The 22776-nt window shown below is 41.7% G+C and overlaps 1 protein-coding gene across 1 annotated transcript; it reads right to left on the bottom strand.

The window, feature by feature from the left end:
• Positions 1-1238: 1238 nt before the first annotated feature.
• LOC111966736 (limb region 1 homolog-like protein) lies at positions 1239-19850 on the bottom strand. Its single transcript, XM_023991635.2, has 16 exons — positions 19651-19850; positions 13739-13823; positions 9271-9304; positions 8961-9100; positions 8209-8312; positions 7442-7565; positions 7165-7233; positions 6994-7058; positions 4630-4702; positions 4384-4467; positions 2852-2928; positions 2658-2735; positions 2248-2412; positions 2093-2159; positions 1795-1956; positions 1239-1689 (listed from the first exon to the last, which is right to left on the bottom strand). Exons 1-16 carry the CDS (start codon positions 19714-19716, stop codon positions 1604-1606), a joined length of 1479 nt encoding a protein of 492 aa, XP_023847403.1. The 5' UTR covers positions 19717-19850; the 3' UTR covers positions 1239-1603.
• Positions 19851-22776: the final 2926 nt, after the last annotated feature.

Here is a 22776-nt window from a genome sequence, read left to right as displayed (position 1 = left end):
ACATAAAGATTAGCCAATTTGAGGCTCTAAAAACATCAGGCAATCTTCCAAGTGAGTGAAACAGGGTTTCCAAATCAATACATTTTCTTAGTATGCTATGCAAAAAAAAGCAACAATGGTATAAGAAATAGACTGAAAATATTTATTATTCCAGTAAAGAGTCCTTACAAAAACTATTTTCATATACTTTTAACCAGTTCAAATGTATAGCTAGCTAACAATCATACATCATAGTAAAGCATACAGTTTTACAAGACATACAGACAATTTAACATGTAGTAGCCTACTGTTCTGGCATTTTAATGGYAATACATTTGAACAATTCAGGAGAGGTTGAGGAGTGTTTTACCCCTGTGAGACAAACACATGAACATTCACTTGATGTCAAAATAAATCTATTGACACAAACTCATAATTAAAAAACAAAAACATGATTTTAAAAAATTAAAGGAACTTGAAATATTGGAGAAAAATCTCCATGCATTAATGCAACATTGCACAAAAAAATGAATGTACACGAACGGACACAAACACACACACAGGCACTCTTTTACTCAAACACAGGCACATAAACACACACACTGTAAACACATCACAGTTTAACTTGGTCTTAACTTCCAGGCCATTGTTTCCGGTCTCTACCTTAAATTTCCTTTAGCGCCATGGTGCTAAGCATTGTATGTTGCTGTTCTCGTCACAAAAGGCAGCTGTCCAACTTTTCAGTCCAACAATAAACTGTCCCTATTACACGAGGTTGTGATACAAATGTGTAAATGAGAATGATATACTAAAAAGGAGTATAGTAGAATTGGCCATATGCATAGAAGTAGAGTTACTGTACCCGTCCCTTACTTTCATTACTGTTAACCGATTTACTGTTATTCTTTGACACCATGCAGACATCTTCTTCTTTCCAAAACATTCCATTAAAGGACAACAGAAAGAAGTGATATGATGTTCACAAGATGACACAGCAGAATAAATCATTTGAATAATAAATAAGGTCATAAGTGCTAGAGGAAAAGCCAGATCTAAAGAAGTACATAGAGCTGATGTTCTTGTGGAGTTCCTTCCAGTCAAAGAGTCAGGGATCAAGATGTTTTGAGATTGGCAGACATTTCAGCAGAAGTCACTTTGGATGTCTATGAAGTGTTCATATATTGGGAATGACCTTGGGACTCGAAGATGACCATCTCCATACTCTACGCATAGAAACCTAAATTCTTGCTCCCTTTCTGTTCATTTAGTTTTCACCACCATCGTCTCCCTCTTCTTTTTTATTTTATTTCTCACTTACTCCGTTATAGACCTGACAGAAAAGGAGACAAATTGCATTGGTCCCCTATGGCGCAGTACCTGTAACTATTCTCTGTAAGTATGATCATGTCTGAGGTCCAAGTCCATTCCTGATCAGACGATATGTTTCATCTAACCAAGTTTCCTCCTCTTCTCATATCAGTGGTGACAGGATCACCAGTCGTCCATCAGCAAACAGGTCAATCTCTTCTCTCTTTCAATGAGAGTTTACATCAGCTCAATATTTGGGGACACTGATTTTTGGTAAACTCACTTCGTTAGCCAAGGTCATTGGCTTGTTCAAGTGTCACTGAATCTTTGAGAGTCCATTAGCTAATAGGAGCCTGAGTGGGATGGTGGAGCGGGACACAGTCGACGGCAGTTTATGCAGCCCTGTGAAGAGATAGAGGACCAGATTAGGGAATCAGCCTATCACAACGTGTGTGAGCATGCGTACATGCATGCAGGATTGTGTATATGTGTGTGACCCCAACATACCGAATGCTCTGATGAGTTCCCTCTGTACAGTCCATGTGAGAGTGTTGATCAGACAGGCAGAGGTCAGCCCGGCAAACAGTATGTTATACAGGAAGACGATGTGGAAGTTTCCCAGCCAGTTAAACCGACCAAAGTCTCCCAGCAGATCAAACCGGGTGATCCCTGAATCATCAAGACCAAAGGTCCAAACCATTACATGGTTAATGTTTAGAAAAAGCATCTATTTGTTGGTATTTTATATGTATGTCAGTCTATCATACAAGAGCACCTGACACCAAGTCCTCCTCTGCAGACTTACCCAAAGTCCTAGAAAATACAGGCAGAGCTGAGCTGAGCACCAATAGAGACACACAGTTCCCAATAATCTGAGAAAAGACAGCAAGAAAGTTGGGTTATTATGAGAATGCCCCACGGAAGAGAGAGCGAGCAGTGTGTGTGTGTGCCAGTGTGTACCTGTGTCAGTGTGGTGTCCTGTGCACGGGGGCGTAGTCCAGTGAACAGTGGGGAGCTGTAGAAACCCACTACTGAGGAGATCATGAGATACAGGATGAGGATCACCTGCACTGCAGCCCCTAACGAACCAAACATGGAGAACGAGGCAGCGCCCAGGAGAGGGTCCTTCAAGAGGAGAGAGAAAGTTAGTACTATTTACATCATGTGATAATACAATTAAAATGTCAGTAGTACACACATTTTATAAACTCTGTTTCATAGTGTATACAGGTCTACTATAGCTCTACTATGCTATACAGTGTCACTTAAAAAGTTACTAGGCAAGAACTAGTAGCGACAACATATCTTTGTTTGAATTAAATATTTGCTGAATTATTAGTTATTGCTTGTAAAGGAAAGCATCCCCTCACCTCCATCCCTCGAGGCATAGCTGTATCGTCAAACAGCAACTCCACCACATGGTAACACACAATGAGCACACACACCACCTGGGAAAGAGAACAACACTCACAGCCAATCAAAACACACACAACATTTTGAATGAGGATGTGATGTCAGGTGTGTGCCAGCAGGCGAGGTGAGTGGTGAGTCTGCCTCTCCTCACCGTTACAGCCAGCAGCAACAGCATGGCCAATGGGTATCCTAGGTTACGCTGCCATGGTGACGCTCTCTTCCGTATCTCTGAAGGCAAAAACAGAAATCCAGAGTTAGTGTCTGAGAATCAGTCTTTTTATCGTTTGGAGTTTTTCCTGACCACTTGACCTGACGGGACAAACTCCAGGCCCTACTTATAGCCAGTTTTCCTGGCCAGGCCTCGAAGCGTAGGACATGTTCTGTGTTTCTAGGAAAGTCAATGGTTCTTACTAGAGGTCGACCGATTAATCGGAATGGCCGATTAATTAGGGCCGATTTCAAGTTTTCATAACAATCGGTAATTGGCACTTTTGGACTCCGATTATGGCCGATTATATTGCAATCCACGAGGAGACTGCGTGACAGGCTGACCACCTGTTATGCGAGTGCAGTTGCTAGCTCGCATTAAACTTATCTTATAAAAAAAACAATCAATCTTAACAGAATCACTAGTTAACTACACATGGTTGATGATATTACTAGTTTAACTAGCTTGTCCTGCATTGCATATAATCAATGCGGTGCCTGAAATTGTGTCACTTCTCTTGCGTTCAGTGTAAGCAGAGTCAGGGTACATGCAGCAGGTTGGGTTGCGAACTGTGTGAAGACCATTTCTTCGTAACAAAGACCATAATTCATTTGCCAGAATTTTACATAATTATGACATAACATTGAAGGTTGTGCAATGTAACAGCAATATTTAGACTTGGGGTTGCCACCCGTTCAATAAAATACGGAACGGTTCCGTATTTCACTGAAAGAATAAACGCTTTGTTTTCGAAATTATAGTTTCCGGATATTACCATATTAATGACCTAATGCKCATATTTCTGTGTGTTATTATATTATAATTAAGTCTATGATTTGATAGAGCAGTCTGACTGAGTGGTGGTAGGCAGCAGCAGGCTCGTAAGCATTTATTCAAACCGAACTTTCCTCCGTTTGCCAGCAACTTTTCGCAATGCTTGAAGTACAGTGCTGTTTTTGACTTCAAGTCTATCAACCCCCAAGATTAGGCTGGCAATACTATGGTGCCTATAAGAACATCCCATAGTCAAAGGTCTATGAAATACAAATGTTAGAGAGAAATAGTCCTATAATAACTACAACCTAAAACTTCTTAACTGGGAATATTGAAGACTCATGTTAAAAGGAACCACGAGCTTTCATATGTTCTGCGCAAGGAACTTAAGTTAGCTTTTTCACATGGCATATATTGCACTTTTACTTTCTTCTCCAACACTGRGTTTTTGCATTATTTATACCAAATTGAACATGATTCATTATTTATTTGAGACTAAATTGATTTTATTTATGTATTATATTAAGTTAAAATAAAAGTGTTCATTGTTCATTCAGTATTGTTGTAATTGTCATTATTACAAATATATATTTTAAAAATATTTTAAAAACRTCCGATTAAATCGGTATCTGCTTTTTTTGGTCCTCCAATAATCGGTATCGGCGTTGAAAAATCATAATCGGTCGACCTCTAGTTCTTACCCAGAGCAATCCGCCGGGCCTGAATGTTGAGGAACCGGTTCCTCAGAACCTCTGCATTCACATTAATCCATAACAAGGTCCCACCTACAGAGGAAAGAGAGAGTTGTAATTTTGTGATAAGCTTCTATTCATTCCCTTTAAAGAGAATTAGCATCACTTTAATTATGCATGAAAGGGACAAATTATGGCATAAAATTGACATATGTTATATCATGGATATACAGTACGTTATGTCATGAGACTTACTAGTGAGGTTCCTGGATAGAGAGGCCTCTTCAAACTCAGCACAACTCATTGTCTCATCAAGGTCCTCCAGCAACTGATGATGGAAGACATTAAGGGAGTCACACATACAATGGGGTACACCGATACACAAAGCTATATACAGCTCTGGAAAGAATTGAACTGCAAAATTAGCAGTTTCTCTGGTTTTACTAAAACTTGCTTCCTTCTGCTCTGACAATGTTCCCCAACTCTGAGGATTGGTTTTTCCAGCAGGACAATGCTCCATGCCACACAGCCAGGTAAATCAGGGTGTGGATGTAGGACCAGATCAAGACCCTGTCATGGCCAGCCCAATCTCCAGACCTGAACCCTGTTGAAAACCTCTGGAATGTGATTAAGACTGGTGGAGAGCATGCCAAGACGCATGAAAGCTGTGATTGAAAATCAGGGTTATTCCACCAAATATTACTTTCTGAACTCTTCCTAAGTTAAAACATTAGTATTGTGTTTAAAAATGAATATTAACTTATTTTCTTTGCATTATTCGAGGTCTGACAACACTGCATTGTTTTTGTTATTTTGACCAGTTGTCATTTTCTGCAAATAAATGCTCTAAATGACAATATTTTTATTTGGAATTTGGGAGAAATGTTGTCAGTAGTTTATAGAATAAAAGAAAAATGTTAATTTTACCCAAACACATAGTGGGGGGAAAAAAGTATTTAGTCAGCCACCAATTGTGCAAGTTCTCCCACTTAAAAAGATGAGAGGCCTGTAATTTATCATAGGTGTACACTTCAACTATGACAGACAAAATGAGAAAAAAAAATCCAGAAAAATCACATTGTAGGATTTTTAATGAATTTATTTGCAAATTATGGTGGAAAATAAGTATTTGGTCCCCTACAAACAAGCAAGATTTCTGGCTCTCACAGACCTGTAACTTCTTCTTTAAGAGGCTCCTCTGTTCCTGTCTCTTATACACATCTAGATGTGTATAAGAGACAGATTAGGAAATGGAAGACATACAAGACCACTGATAATCTCCCTCGATCTGGGGCTCCACGCAAGATCTCACCCCGTGGGGTCAAAATGATCACAAGAACGGTGAGCAAAAATCCCAGAACCACACGGGGGGACCTAGTGAATGACCTGCAGAGAGCTGGGACCAAAGTAACAAGGCCTACCATCAGTAACACACTACGCCGCCAGGGACTCAAATCCTGCAGTGCCAGACGTGTCCCCCTGCTTAAGCCAGTACATGTCCAGGCCCGTCTGAAGTTTGCTAGAGAGCATTTGGATGATCCAGAAGAAGATTGGGAGAATGTCATATGGTCAGATGAAACAAAAATAGAACTTTTTGGTAAAAACTCAACTCGTCGTGTTTGGAGGACAAAGAATGCTGAGTTGCATCCAAAGAACACCATACCTACTGTGAAGCATGGGGGTGGAAACATCATGCTTTGGGGCTGTTTTTCTGCAAAGGGACCAGGACGACTGATCCGTGTAAAGGACAGAATGAATGGGGCCATGTATCTGTCTCTTATACACATCTAGATGTGTATAAGAGACAGGCTGTGAAGCATGGGGGTGGAAACATCATGCTTTGGGGCTGTTTTTCTGCAAAGGGACCAGGACGACTGATCCGTGTAAAGGACAGAATGAATGGGGCCATGTATCGTGAGATTTTGAGTGAAAACCTCCTTCCATCAGCAAGGGCATTGAAGATGAAACGTGGCTGGGTCTTTCAGCATGACAATGATCCCAAACACACCGCCCGGGCAACGAAGGAGTGGCTTCGTAAGAAGCATTTCAAGGTCCTGGAGTGGCCTAGCCAGTCTCCAGATCTCAACCCCATAGAAAATCTTTGGAGGGAGTTGAAAGTCCGTGTTGCCCAGCAACAGCCCCAAAACATCACTGCTCTAGAGGAGATCTGCATGGAGGAATGGGCCAAAATACCAGCAACAGTGTGTGAAAACCTTGTGAAGACTTACAGAAAACGTTTGACCTCTGTCATTGCCAACAAAGGGTATATAACAAAGTATTGAGATAAACTTTTGTTATTGACCAAATACTTATTTTCCACCATAATTTGCAAATAAATTCATTAAAAATCCTACAATGTGATTTTCTGGATTTTTTTCCCTCATAGTTGAAGTGTACCTATGATGAAAATTACAGGCCTCTCTCATCTTTTTAAGTGGGAGAACTTGCACAATTGGTGGCTGACTAAATACTTTTTTGCCCCACTGTACCTATAAATAGTAAAACCAGAGAAAGTGATAATTTTGCAGTGGTCTCTTAATTTTTTCCAGAGCTGTACAGACAACACATAAACTAAAGGACAAAAACACCCCGGCATGAGTCTTACACAGACACACTCACCCTTGGTTTGACCAGTAGCCTTCCTGTGACGCTGAACATGCGTGATAGTCCCAGAGGAGTGCATACTGTGGGAGACACAGGGGATACAATCATATAATATAGAAATACAGTCATCCTCATATTTATGAAATGCCCCCGGCCCGGCGCTGGGTAAACATGTACTGTACTTACACAACAGCAGCAGGACTCCGAACAAGGATATGCAGGAGTACAGATAAGGCAGATAATACTCCCACAGATCTGAGAGACAAACAATTTCACACATTACAGATACATTTAGGAATTAAACTTACATTTCACATTTGCAATTAACAATGGCAAAAGACAAAATATGAGAAGAGGTGGAAGGTAAAAGACGAAAAGCACATAAAACAGTTTTAAGGATGTGAAAGTGAGAGAAAAGGGGGAGAGATCGAGAGAGAGAGAAGGAGAAGAGGGTTTGTTTTACCGTAAAGACTCTGTCTGGCCATGTTGTCATCAAGGATGGCTGATGCCACCCACACCATCCCCAACACGAGCAGGGTCAGGAGGAAGAGGACTACTGCTGTCTCATACAGACGGGCCATCACACCCTGTGTACAGAGGGTATACAAACATTATACCACATGTTATATACACTGAGTGTACAAAAACACTAGGAACACCCTCCTAATATTGAGTTGGACCCCCCTTTTCCCTAAAAGCCTCAATTCGTCGGGGCATGGACTCTACAAGGTGTCGAAAGCGTTCCACAGGGATCCTGGCCCATGTTGACTCCAATGTTTCCCCACAGTTGTGTCAAGTTGGCTGGATGTCCTTTGAGTGGTGGACCATTCTTGATACACACAGCAAGCTGTTGAGTGTGAAAACCCCAGCAGCGTTGCAGTTCTTGACAGACTCAAACCGGTGCACCTGGCACCTACTGCCTATCCATGTGTCAATTGACTCAAGGCTTAAAAATCCTTCTTTAATCTGTCTCCTCCCCTTCATCTACACTGATTGAACTGGATTTAACAATATCAATAAGGGATTTTAGCTTTCACCTCTATTCACCTGGTCAGTCTGTGTCATGGAAAGAGCACTCAGTGTACATATACATGATGCTCTTTCATTAGCCTGGTCCAAGGTCTGTTTGTGCTTCAGCCAACTCATCCCAATCATCATGTCATCACAACACTCAGTGGATTTGGCTCGAGCACATCTGCTACCAGTCTGCTCTGTCACTGAAGCAGGTACCTTTTTGGATCCAGCGAAGCCCTCAGACTCAGTGAAGAAGTAGGCAAAGGGCAGGAGGAAGACCAGGGATAGGTTGGAGAAGAGGAAGACTATATTCCACAGTCCTGTATTGAGAGATGGAGACAGACAGTGTTACAGACAGTGTTAGAGACAGTGAGAGGTTCACTCTCTACATGCTATACACTCATAGAAAAAAAGGCGCTATCTAGAATCTAAAAGGGTTCTTCGGCTATCCCCATAGGAGTACACTTTGAAGAAACCGTTTTTGTTCCAACTAGAACCCTTTTGGTTCCAGGTAGAACCCTTTCCACAGAGGGTCCTACATGGAACCCAAAAGGGTTCTACCTGGAACCAAAAAGGGTTCTCCTATGGGGACAGCCGAAGAACCTTTATGGAACCTATTGTTCTAAGAGAGGTCTCTAGTGGAGTTTCATAAACGTTTGTTTTAAAAGTTCAAGGCTCTGAGGAGCTCGTATCTGTAGTCTTATCATCACCACTGAGTAAAGGTAATAGCTACACCCTTAGCAACCTGTGGTGGACTGCAAATTCTTGGAAAAAATTAAATGGGAAAGCAAATATGTGAAGCATATGCACTGAACCAACTACCTGCTGAGAAGATCTTTCATTAGCACATGACTTTAAACTGTCATTCATCCTTCGCACAAACAAAATGTCTGTATGCATTAGGTGTGTCAGTCAGGTGTGTGTGTGTGTGTGTGTGTATGTTAATGTAGCTGCTTGTGTGTGTTTACCATGTATAAGGGATCCGTTAAGCCACTGCATGTAGTAGCTCTGTGGGAAGGAGAGCAGGACCTCGTTGGACAAGATGGAGAGTGGTAGGAGTAGAACAGCGCCCACAGAGACAGAGAGAGTGAACGTACAGAGCCACAGCCTAGAGAAAGACAGAGAAAAATTGATTTTTTACAAAAGAAGCAGCAGTCCCATATGATACATAGAAATATCAAATATGTAGGTAGGTTCAGTATATTGGTTTTCTGACATTCTGTGGCAGAATAGATATGATTGGTGGTAATAAAGCCTCTATTGTTCAAAGTTACTCACGCAATTTTGTTGACTGTTGCATCTTCACTGTTATCTACAATTTAAAGAACACAACGCAATTGTTAGTATGGCTTACAGAAAGAGGAAAAAGTGTGTGGGGTTGAGGGGATAGACAGGCTGTGCAAGAAGCTGGGAACCTGATCAAAGACAAGACCTCCTTCCCCTAAATTCCTGAAGGGCGACAAGCACACATTGCTCATTTCTCACCAGTGGTGTAGTGGAGGGTATACGCAGGTATACCTTTTTAGGCCCAGCAATATGCACAGGCCAGTAGGACTACGCGTGAATATTCCAAAATGCAATTTGTGTGAAAACACTGTTCCAAAACGCTCACCGCACATGCAAGCGGTTTCATGGACAGAGATGGAAAGATCTGTTAGAAAGAGGGGGGATTTAAAGATGCAACAACTATCATGGGTTGCTAATAAGATTAGGATAATGCCTTTGGCTGTTAGACAATGAAATAACTTTGAAAGGAAACCAATAGAACAGGAGAAGACATTTGATTAAGTCTTCATAAGAATAATTGCCTCCCCGTTTATATGGTGGGATTTTGGCCATAGGCCAAAAGGTAAGAAGAAGAAAGGTAAGACACGCCTCATAATATGAAGCAAAATGTCCAGGTTTCAAACAAATTAAGGAACAGGAAAACATAGTGATGTGAATGACAGGCCTAACTGTCTTCTAGTAGATGGAAAGCCTTTCCCAAAAACCTGCTCTATGAAATGTTAACTAGCTACAAAGTAGCCCATGCCTACCTGTCAGAATGATGTCATGATGATTATTTTAATCAATCAAATGCCATTTATTTTGCAAATTCCATCTCATGTGCTACAGAAACACTGCTTATAAAACAATAGTGCTAGATGCCTGCACACTTGAATTAAAGATCAACTACTCAAAAAAAAAAAAAATACATTTCGTAGATTTTTCCCAGACCTCACGTGGTTTAAGCATTATTATAGACTTAGAACATACAATTTTGTTGATTTTCTGTAAAAAACTAAAGTGTGACTTTGAGAACGAATACCTGAATTTTGGGGGGGAAAATCTGAAACCGGTGAATTACTGACTCAGTTGATCGGTTTCAATAGTAGGCCTACTATTAGCCTACTGCACAGTACAGCTTGGGTTGGCCTGACTGTGAAAGACCAATAATCATTTTAGGTCATTCAGAGAGTATGTCACTGTTTCTCATAGAAGTTTTCACACGGTGTGTTTCCTTCAGGCCGTTTGGAAAAATGTTGGCAAAACACCCACTTCTCCAGGCACCACTACACCACTGATTCTAACAAACACCTGCAGGCTAAAACTGTTCTTGTAGTAACAATTATAAATGACAAACATGTTTGCACATGTGTGGAAGAGTGTTTGTGTGTGATCAAACAAAGCAAATTCTTGTGTAGGCCTACGTACAGTGTGTCTGTGTGTATGGCTGTGTGTGTGTGTATGGGCTTGTGTGTGTGTGTATGGCTGTGTGTGTGTGTTATGGCTGTGTGGTGTGTGGTAAGGCTGAGTGCCTGTGCCTGTGCCTGTGCCTGTGCCTGTGCCTGTGCCTGTGTCTGTGTCTGTGTCTGTGTCTGTGTCTGTGTCTGTGTCTGTGTCTGTGTCTGTGTCTGTGTCTGTGTCTGTGCGTGTGTTTATGCTGCAGGCTACAAACCAGGAACCGGAAATAATAGATTATTTCTGAAAGCAGGAAATTAAATTGCCCAAAAGCAAACCGCTAATCCTTATCAAAGTACAGTAATATATTGTTTGAAGATCTCTGGGCCCCATATGTGTATGGCCCTGATCCGTGACTGATCAGATCGGTCAGCTATTTCCAACAACTGAACAAATCAGTGCACAATTTAGTACGCATGTGCAAGTGTTGGGAAAAGGGGTGGGGGTGGTATTGAACAATTTGCTAACCAGTCCCCTTACGATGAACAATTTTGTCATAAAAACGGAATTATCATATTTGGCACAGGCTTCGAAGTTGAGGCTTATTTCGTACCCCAATGTTTTGTACCAGCAAATTAAGACTGGATAGACAGCCTAAGTGCAGAGTCCTTTGTTGGTTAAAGTAAAACCCATGGAGCTCTCCGTTTCCCCCTTACTTCTCTATCTCTGGCATCCTACATGGTTTACACACTACACAAGAGATATTACTAGAACGGAACCATAGCCAGAAACATCTGGTTTGTGAAAACCCCCAGTCCACACACCCATATTGGCTGTCCAAGGGGTGCTGCAGACCGTACATTCCTGACTAGGTGGGCGCTGGTTCTGTGTGTGTGTGTGTGTGTGTGTGTGTGTGTGTGTGTGTGTGTGTGTGTGTGCGCGCGCGTGTGTCTAAGTGTGTTATGTGGGGGTTGTTGTGCACTGTGTATGCCCTACGGAGCGTATTATTATCCCAGGGGAACATTTCTTGCGCCCCTCGCCCAGTCTAACAGGACAGAGGATCCGGGAGACCAAGGGAGGTTGCATAACAGGCTCTGGCTGTAATTTGTACCAGAGTGTATTTTGGAAAGCATCCTGTCCGCCATACCAACGCTTGCTGTAAATTCCTGATGGAAACATACACTCACAAGTGAAGTGGGGGCTGCTGCAGTGAAAAACACCCTAGCTCATGCCTGCACACATACAGTTATTATGGCTCCTTCATAGTAAACAACAACTTGTTTATGCAGACATACAAAATCTATACACAGCAGTGTGAAGCAAGGGCAAACATATGCCGATATATGCATTTACAGTACCTTTGGAAAGTATTCAGAACCCTTGACCTTTTACACATTTTGTTACGTTACAGCCTTATTCTAAAATGGATTAAATACATTTCAAAAATCCTCTGCAATCTACACACAATACCCCATAATGGCAAAACAAAAACAAGTTAGACATTTTTGCAAATGTATTAAATATAAAAAATATAAAAAATAAGAAATAGCTTATTTACATATGTATTCAGAGCCTTCGCTATGAGACTCGAAGTTGAGCTCAGGTGTATCCTGTTTCCATTGATCATCCTTGAGATGTTTCTACAACTTGGAGTCCACCAGTGGTAAATTCAATAGATTGGACATAATTTGGAAAGGCACACACCTGTCTATATAAGGTCCCACAGTGCATGTCGGAGCAAAAACCAAGCCATGAGGTTGAAGGAAGTGTCCGTAGAGCGCTGAGACAGGACAGACACAGATCTGGGGAAGGGGACGAAAACATTTCTGCAGCGTTGAAGGTCCCCAAGAACACAGTGGCCTCCATCATTCTGAAATGGATGAAGTTTGGWACAACCAAGACTCTTCTTAGAGCTGGCCGCCTGGTCAAACTGAGCAATCGGGGGAGAAGGGTCTTGGTCAGGGAGGTGACCGAGAACACTCGATGGTCACTCTGAGTTCTAAAGTTTCTCTGTGGAGATGGGAGAACCTTCCAGAAGGACAACCATCTCTGCAGCACTCCACCAATCAGGCCTTTATCTTAGAGTTGCCAGACGGAAGCCACTCCTCAGTAAAAGGCACATGACAGCCAGCTTGGAGTTTGCCAAACGTTACCTAAAGACTCTCAGACCATAAGAAACAAGATTCTCTGGTCTGATAAAACCAAGATTGAACTTTTTGGCCTGAATACCAAGCATCACATCTGGAGGAAACCTGGCACCATCCCTATGGTGAAGCATGGTTGTGGCAGCATCATGCTGTGGGGATGTTTTTCAGCAGCAGGGACTGGAAGACTAGTCAGGATTGAGGGAAAGATGAACAGAGCAAAGTACAGAGATCCTTGATGAACCCTGCACCAGAGCGCTCAGGACCTCAGACTGGGGCGACGGTTCCCCTTCCAACAGAACAACGACCCTAAGCACACAGCCAAGACAACGCAGGAGTGGCTTCGGGACAAGTCTCTGAATGTCCTTGAGTGGCCGAGCCAGAGCCCGGACTTGAACCAGAACAAACATTTCTGGAGAGACCTGAAAATAGCTGTGCAGCAACGCTCCCTATACAACCTGACAGAGCTTGAGAGGATCTACAGAGAAGAATGGGAGAACCAAAGGTGCTTCAAAAAAATATTGAGTAAAGGGTCTGAATAATATATTTTAGTTTTGTATTTTTTATAAATTAGCAAAAATGTCTAAAACCTGTTTCTGCTGTGTCATTATGGGGTATTGTGTCTCGATTGAAGTGGGAAAAAACTATGTAATCCATTTAAGAATAAGGATGTAAAGTAACAAAATGGGGAAAAAGTCAAGGGGCCTGAATACTTTCCGAAGGCACTGTATACATATATACGGCCGTCCTGGCTGTAATACAACACCTACACGTACAGGACCAAAGGAGGACATTGGGAGGCATACAGAACTATCAAGAGTCTAATCAATTACTTTTAGAGTTAAATCAGTAGTGTTGAGCCGCAGAAACCCAGCAGACCTTGCAGTCCACTGTGACCTGGCCTCCACTCCACTGACCGTTTACCTCAGACTCACACGTACCTACGGTAAACTCAGCATTCCTCTTGTAGTGGGTGATGACCAGATAGGAGACAATGTAGAGACATATGAAAAGCAGGACACAGATCTGTGGAGATAAAAACACTGAGATCAACATTTAGCGATCAAACTTCCTATGATTAATCCATGCTAATTGTGGAATAAGTCAAAATCTTTTATTATTCGGTTATTGTAGCAAAAGGTCATCAATTTTTTTTTTTTTTTTAAACATATAATAAATGAAAAATGGCAAAAATGTGTAGAATTGCACAAAATGGTGATTCTCTCTGCTGTCAAGAGGGAGGCCCGCTAAAAAAATTGTTTGCAATGTGTGGGGGGGGGGGGGGGTATGGATGTGGGTACGCAGACGCGCGAGCAACTTCCCCCCCCATATGAGTAGATTTTGTTGTGGCCCCCCAACCCCATCCAAGTTGGCCATCCCTAGTCTAGGCCTCCCTGCACTCATTAATTCATGTTGTCACGTTCTGTTGAATAATTCAACAAGAGTGTCAATAGCAGGATACGCTTGGATTAGAAATCAACATCCTTGGATTTAGATTACATGCTTTACATTGTTTGCGAAATCAGACATAATATCACTAAAATCCAACTGTTCATTTTCAGGAGATGCTTTCATTTCAGCGCATMGAATTTGTTAACATTTCAACTGTRSCAAATTATTACTTTTTTCAATTCCACAATGTACACGAATCAAAATGAATCAAAATAAAGTTATCTTTCCTCTCTTTCTTATGATGCAAGTGTCGAGATTATGTGTTAAATCCCCAACAAAACTTTTGTGTTCTTATAGACGCAATGGAAAGACAATGTATTTCATTGAGTCCATTTCAGCCAATGCTGGGTGTGTTTGACAGGTCATTACAAATATATCCGCGGTCGTAACGTTAACGGGAAARAACAACAGGCACACGCAAAAGCATGAAAGAGTCGCAGGAGAAAAATAAAAGCAATCAGTCCAGCGAGATTTAAGTGACAAGTGAATTTTGCCCCCCTCACACAGGAAATAGTTGGCTGAAAAAGACATATGGGCGGGGACATGCGCATTGCTAGTTTGTTTTCTCGTCTCTATTTGCATTTATAAAGCAAGAATTCACTCTATAGAAAAAATCCACACAACGCTGCTGTAGACCCCGAGTGTTGCTGTATAACAGAGGTGAGCAGGTTCGCACAGGGCAAACAAACACCAGACAAAGTCTTCAAGTCCTCTCTGTCACACTAATGCAGATCATTTACAGGCAGGCTTTTCAACCTCCAGCTGGTTCATCAAGACATCACCCCAATGATCTTAGAGATGACTGAACCCAGGAACACACAGGAGAGTCAATCATCTCCCTCTCTGTTACCCGCACTGTGTTTATTTTTGCTATGGTTGCCCGAGTAACATCATGCATGCCCTCTGTCAAAGCTGGGTGTCTTTATACTTTCAAAGAGAAAACATGGATAAGACTGAACATGCACATTCTAGGGAGTGGAAAGTCAATTTTGTCATCCACGTCAAACTGTATATCTTGCTGTTTGTTTGAAGACTTCTGAACAAAAGCCAATAGACGCATGCTATGAACCCGTTTAGCCACATAACTCAGATTAGAGTGATTTATTGTTGCATGTGTGGCGAGATGAATGCAGATCATCACTTGTGGTTCTACCTTCAAAACAATAGTTTACCCTCAAGCCTGCATTCCAGGAGGCACATCCTAATGTAYGTGAATCAATCACTGATCAGTAGAATCAAGTTGAACTCTGCATTCTCTCCCTTTACAACAAAATTAAGTTCTCGTTTATTATCGGAAAATGGAAGATCCCCAGGTTAGTGATACTGTATACTGTACTGTCTGTAGGTAGGTAGCCTAACTGTATTACAGATGCTGAATTACATAATTGGAGTGGATTTCTAGTTACCAAATGAAGGTTTTGGCAATCTGTGACTGTGATTGAGCCCCTGGTTTTATAAACAGGGTCATCGGGATTAGTTATGTAGTAGATAGATGAGGGGGTCAGATGATCAGGATTACCAGATTAAGCAACGAGAGAGTGGAGAGGAGACCGGCTGGGATTACAAAAAAAGCCAAAAACATAACAAACAAAAWACTCACATACCCACCGATCCCCTATAAAACAGAAATGACCAGACATTTTCTAAAATGGAGGACACTATTCTTCCAATTTAGGGAACTAGGAATGGCAGCAGTTCTGTGCCAGTTTCAAAGCAACATATCCCCACCTTGGTCTGAATAAAGATGACGCAATCAGGATAACGAATAACAGAGAGTGAAAAACATCATAATATCATAAATATGACATAAGGAGATAGCTACCTCTGATCCCGCAGGTAAGTAAATGTTCTGTTCCAGAATATTCCGGTGGTCTAATAGAATACTCCAATATAACATGTTATGAAGGTAAATAAAAACAGGGCTACATCCTATAACTGTAAATGTTAGCAATGTGGGCACTCCTATCTGAATTTGATCATTGTTACAGGGAGAGAATCTGTGTCTGTGATGATGCCCTTAAATGTTTACTTGGACATGATGTGCCTGCTGACTTGAATAATCATGTACATTTGATAAGCTTGACCCACAAATGGCAGCCACCACAGATTTACCTAGTGAGTGGATGAACGACAAGGCAGAATTGGATACCCCACCTCATAGCCTGCCCAGTGACACCAACATCCAATGAACTAGGGCAGAGCTCAGTAGTTGTAACAGATCATGTTTAGCATTAAAAACTACCTCACACATGCAATATACTGTATACTGTTAGTTTCTAAACCATTTTCACCTAATGTAAGTGTGGATTGACGTCATGTCCTTGCCAGTCTTTTTTGGAGTCTAATAAATCTACTGATGGAAATAATGTGGTGATGTCACTGCAATTATACCAGAGTTGAGTTGCAGGCTTAGCTGTATACAAGTAAAAGCTTTGTTAGAGMAATGGACTACAATATAAATACGCAACTGCAGAAAATGCCTAATAACAACTATTCATTTCCCATTCCCAAACTGAAAGACGTTGCTACAGAGTGACACAGTGCTTCAAATAGCCAACTGAGACATTCAGATGCTTAAAGTACATTATGTGTGACTTGCTCTGTAATAAAGCAAGCCATCTAAAACCAGTCMTTGGCCAGTACTAAGATACAGGCTGAAGAATAATAAACTAGGCAGGACTGAAACAGCCTAGGCATTCAGACATCTCAAAGAGAATGGAGCCCATGCTGGGCAGTTTGAGGATTTTGGGAGACAGGGGTTTTAAATCCACAGACCACAAAGCTGTAAGATCTATGAGAACTTTGGGGCTCTTTACACTACAATACTTTGACAATGGATACTAGTTCCAGGAAAGATGATATTGTAGTGTAAAAAGACAGATCTAGATTCAAATCTGCCTTTTAGAGATGTCTCCCACACCACCTGTCCCTGCAAGAATTACCTTAATATCAGTAGACAGCATTCTTGCTCTGTTAGCTAAATTGAAAATTAAAGGCTTATAAAAGATCCACACATTTGTGAATCGTTGCATTAATCAAATGTGCAACATTATGTAGAATATGGTTTAGATGAGAAGCTCCTGTAGAGTTTGATTTGCTATCCTTAGGCCGTCATTGCAAATACAAATTTGTTCTTAACTTACTTGCCTAGTTAAATAAAATACATTTWAAAACATTTTGATTTTCTATATACTATGGTATTTACGGTATGGTAATAGCTGCACTCACACATGAAGCTGGAATGTGGCTTTGGCCACACCACATCCAAGGCTAAAGTAAGGTGTAAACAGAAAAGTTACACATCTGATGTTGGAGATAGATCTTACTACACACATTTTACTGMTGTAAATCCACCCTTTGATAGAGAGATGTGGGAGTGTGGGGGAGAGGGCAAACATAGCTCATGTCACAATGCTAACCAGCTTATGCCCAACAGCTCACAGCCCCAACAGCTAATGCCCAGCACGCTAATGCCCCAAACAAAAGCCCCACTCTGTATCAGAGCAAACTGCCAATAAATGGCAGACAGAGAATATGGAGCACCATTGAGGGTCCACAGCATATACTGTGTATAGATGCACTTTAAGTTGAGACTCCAATCCCAACAAACACAGCCATCATGTTCAGTCACAGCAAGACTGTCCTTTGTGAAGGACAAAACACCACAGGCCTGTTATATTTTTTCTCCTCCTGAAGAGACAGACMGAGCCCCACTGAGGGCACCTTCACCTGCTCTAGTCCAGAGGACAACAGTGTTCCCTGTCTCAGCTCTGACGCACACTCCCTATCTGTCTGTCTGTTCCCACCTGTCTGTCTGTCATTCTGTCTTGTATTTCTCTGTATGTTTTTCTTTGTCTTTCTGACTTTCACATCAGAAATGTTTCCTCCCTCTCTCAGTCTGTCTCTATCCTCCTCTCTGCAGTTGTGTAAATACTTTCAGGTTAGGCTAGGCTACCAGCCCACTAGACAAACTCAAGTCCTGTGTGCTGAAGGATTTCTCCAGTATTTCCTATTAGTCAGTGGGCTGGACACTGATGTCATAAAGACAGAACAAAAGATAACTGTCTCAGGCATGTTGTTAAAAGTTTGGATGTAAAGGTAAAACATCATATCATACAAATATTTTGCTTGTTAGTGCTGTACACAACAAGTATTTGCTGAATATTTCTGTGARAAAAAGCACGCCTCTGATGACAGGTTGGGCTACTAATGCATGGCTCTGTCATTGAGACCATGTTGTGTCCATTCTGCCCTACTGGAAAATAGAAGTGGAGGAATGTTATTATTGATACCTATGCATGTCACGGTACCTGTTAAGACTGAACAGCCTTTCGAAGGGCAGATGTAGGTCATGAAAATTTGAACTAGCACTACCACTACTTGATTAAAAGGCTGCACACTCTGTCCAGCCTAAGGCACATATGACACACGTGCATGTGGATAGAAACACAATTTCCCACATAAACACACAAAGATTAACGCTATTAGCAGCCTATAATGCACTCACAGGAATGGGCGTTAGAAAATAGAGAAAGAGGAAGGGAGTCTGGAATGACTTAATGTCATCTGTATCAGTGAGTCAGACAGGCAGAAGAGAGACAGAGATCTACTGTGCTAAGTAGGGTCATAGGTCACTTCCCTGTGCTGCTGTGGTGATAGAGCCATCATGCCAGGATTACATGAGCACATACAGCACAACATTTAATGCAACAAATACTGGTCCAACTCCATTTTACACTACATAAAAATGGCAACAGGTTTGACATCCCATAACATAATGTGCTTTGAGCACATACCTGTGCARCAATAACCAATCTTTACCACAAATACCCAGGTTCTCATTGTGACTCGGTTTTTAGAGCTGAATATTAGGTTAAATTAAAGTTAGTCTACATTGTACACTTCATTGATGCTGAGATGTTGATGCTTCAACATCTGGATCTACCAGTACACAGACAATGGTGTTAATAATTATARTAAATGTAATTTATATCATCAAGAATGCAATAACTATCCTGCATCAGGCCTACTTGGTGAACTATCTAATTATTGTCTGATGTTTGTTGTTAYATTGTAGACAGGTGTAMGATAAAAGTGCATACTGCTGCACAATATTCTTGACCTCACATTTTTCTTTACCAAAAACACAGGAGGGACGCTGAAGGTATACATTAGTAATGGTAGGGCAAATGGGTAATTGAGAAATATGATACAGATACACAAATTCTAACAGCAAGTTCCTGGAATAGCCTACAGCCAGACATATTCAGCAAATTGTAAATGTTATGAGATACAATTGCATTTGCAGTTGGCTGATGATCACAGCAGTGCAGCGAGAGCACTCCAATCAACAGGCAAGCTCTCAATTTCACCGCAGTCGACGAGAACAGACTGTACTTACTATGGTCTCTCTGACTCGGTCGTGGAAAAGCTGTTCCCGGACCGATACGTCTTCTGGAGCTTCCATGCTCCGACAACCATATCGCGGATTGTTCGCCCTTTATGTGGCTTAAATGTACATGTTTTCTGGTCCTTGTTGCTGCCTCATCAGACCAGAACAGCAGCGCAGCTTGTCCTCGTTCCTAGGCTGGCTCATGCAAATGAGTCGTGTCGCTGCCTCTCGGCTCTTGTGAACAGATTGTCCCTCTGCGCCACAATGGGCGTGCAGTTGTCTCGGTGCGGTGTCCAAAAATTAGCTTCTACCAATGACTGTATATAGTATACCCACATGAAAAAATACTGCAGTTTACTATAGAGTACTACAGTACTTAGAATAGAATGCCATAGTAAACTGCAGTATACTGTAGAATACTATACTACACACTGTAGTATCCCTCTATCATGTGTAGTACTTACTATAGAATGGTGTATTATACTGTAGAATACTATAGTMAATTATACAGTATTATCCGCAAAAAACACTGTAGTAAATAGTACAGTAATGTCCGCAAAAACACAACACTTTTTTAACTATAGTAAAAACTACAGTATTTCATTTGCATATACCCTGCCCATTCCCCTCCCCCATATCGCAAATTTGTGCCAACCATAAGTGAAAAAGTTACATACCAAGTATATAGCATATATTGTGTTCAGGCCACATATACCACAGATGTCCACAATGCTGAAACTGACCTAGAAGAGAGGAAAAGGGAAAGATTACAATTTTTTTATTTTTTACGAAATACAAAAAAAAAATGCAAAAATTGTGTGTGTATGAAAGTATGTAGATATRTGTGAATGCACTCCTTAGCGCCCCCACCCCTCTCCCCCACACAGTTGTGAGATATAACTTTAATGACATTATTATTATTATTTTTAAACACTACAAACTCATGTCGGGAAAAGGAAAAGGTGAAACTAATCTACGCCTGTTCTGATAAAAATCTTAGGGCCTTCAGCCTCGGGGGATGCCTTGCTTGACCACACCCTCCTTCCTTGCTCCTGGCCTGCCCTGCCTCTTCCACCAATCCATTTGTTTTTTATGGACAGAAAAGAGCAGAAGCTCTGAGCTGTCCGATCAGGTCCATTGTCTACTGAATTGCATGTTACAGAAAATAGAAAGAACTGAACTATCTGTTCACCTTTATTTAACCAGGTAGGCTAGTTGAGAACAAGTTCTCATTTACAACTGCGACCTGGCCAAGATAAAGCAAAGCAGTGTGACACAAACAACAACACAGAGTTACACATGGAATAAACAAACGTACAGTCAATAACACAATAGAATTTTAAAAAGAAAGTCTATATACAGTGTGTGCAAACGGCGTGAGGAGGTAAGGCAATAAATAGGCCATAGTAGCAAGTAATAACAATTTAGCAAATTAACACTGGAGTGATAGATGTGCAGATGATGATGTGCAGGTAGAAATACTGGTGTGCAAAAGAGCAGAAAAGTAAATAAAAACAATATGGGGATGAGGTAGGTAGATTGGATGGGCTATTTACAGATGAGCAGATAGTCAGTTTTACGAGGGTATGTTTGGCGGCGTGAGTGAAGGAGGCTTTGTTGCGAAATAGAACGATTCTAGATTTAATTTTGGATTGGAGATGTTTAATTTGAGTCTGGAAGGAGAGTTTACAGTCTAGCCAGACACCTAGGTATTTGTAGTTGTCCACATATTCTAAGTCAGAACCGTCCAGAGTAGTGATGCTAGTCGGGCAGGCAGATGCAGGCAGCGAATGGTTGAAAAGCATGCATTTAGTTTTACTAGCGTTTAAGAGCAGTTGGAGGCCATGGAATGAGTGTTGTATGGTATTGAAGCTTGTTTGATGGGTTGTTAACACAGTGTCCAAAGAAGGGCCAGATGTATACAGAATGGTGTCGTCTGCGTAGAGGTGGATCAGGGAATCACCCGCAGCAAGAGCGACATCGTTGATATATACAGAGAAAAGAGTCGGCCCGAGAATTGAACCCTGTGGTACCCCCATAGAGACAGCCAGAGGTCCGGACAACAGGCCCTCCGATTTGACACACTGAACTCTGTCTGAGAAGTAGTTGGTGAACCAGGCGACGCAGTCATTTGAGAAACCAAGGCTGATGAGTTTGCCGATAAGAATACGGTGATTGACAGAGTCGAAAGCCTTGGCCAGGTCGATAAAGACGGCTGCACAGTACAATCTTTTATTGATGGCGGTTATGATATCGTTTAGTACCTTGAGTGTGGCTGAGGTGCACCCGTGACCAGCTGGGAAACCSGATTGCACAGCGGAGAAGGTACGGTGGGATTCGAAATGGTCAGTGATCTGTTTATTAACTTGGCTTTCGAAGACTTTAGAAAGGCAGGGCAGGATGGATATAGGTCTATAACAGTTTGGGTCTAGAGTGTCACCCCCTTTGAAGAGGGGGATGACCGCGGCAGCTTTCCAATCTTTAGGGATCTCGGACGATACGAAAGAGAGGTTGAACAGACTGGTAATAGGGGTTGCAACAATGGCGGCGGATCATTTTAGAAAGAGAGGGTCCAGATTGTCTAGCCCAGCTAATTTGTACGGGTCCAGGTTTTGCAGCTCTTTCAGAACATCTGCTATTTGGATTTGGGTGAAGGAGAAGCTGGGGAGGCTTGGGCAAGTAGCTGCGGGGGGTGCAGAGCTGTTGGCCGGGGTTGGGGTAGCCAGGAGGAAAGCATGGCCAGCCGTAGAGAAATGCTTATTGAAATTTTAGATTATCGTGGATTCATCGGTGATGACAGTGTTACCTAGCCTCAGTGCAGTGGGCAGCTGGGAGGAGGTGCTCTTGTTCTCCATGGACTTTATAGTGTCCCAAAACTTTTTGGAGTTAGAGCTACAGGATGCAAATTTCTGTACTCACTGGTTATGGAAAATGTGTTATTTTTGTAATTCTCCAGCAGGTTTCCTGAAGGAGAAAGCCTCCACTTCTTTGTAAAAAATAATAATACAAAAACACTATAGTAAATACTACAGTCATGTCTGCAAAAACGCTATATTAATACTACATTATAAACTGGGTGGTTCGAGTCCTGAATGCTGATTGGCTGACAGCCGTGGTATATCAGACCGTATACCA

This window comes from Salvelinus sp. IW2-2015, linkage group LG1 (assembly GCF_002910315.2).
Source record: "Salvelinus sp. IW2-2015 linkage group LG1, ASM291031v2, whole genome shotgun sequence".
Classification (NCBI taxonomy): domain Eukaryota; kingdom Metazoa; phylum Chordata; class Actinopteri; order Salmoniformes; family Salmonidae; genus Salvelinus; species Salvelinus sp. IW2-2015.
This window is presented reverse-complemented; position numbering and strand designations above follow the sequence as displayed.

What these genes read in the sequence shown, in the direction of transcription:
- LOC111966736 (XM_023991635.2), bottom strand. Translation starts at nt 19,716, where the DNA reads ATGGAAGCTCCAGAAGACGTATCGGTCCGGGAACAGCTTTTCCACGAC. An exon ending in TCTATCCAGGAACCTCACTA is followed by an intron (nt 4,468 to 4,629) that starts GTAAGTCTCATG and finishes TTTCCTCTGTAG; the next exon opens with GTGGGACCTTGTTATGGATT. An exon ending in AGGACACCACACTGACACAG is followed by an intron (nt 2,160 to 2,247) that starts GTACACACTGGC and finishes GTCTTTTCTCAG; the next exon opens with ATTATTGGGAACTGTGTGTC.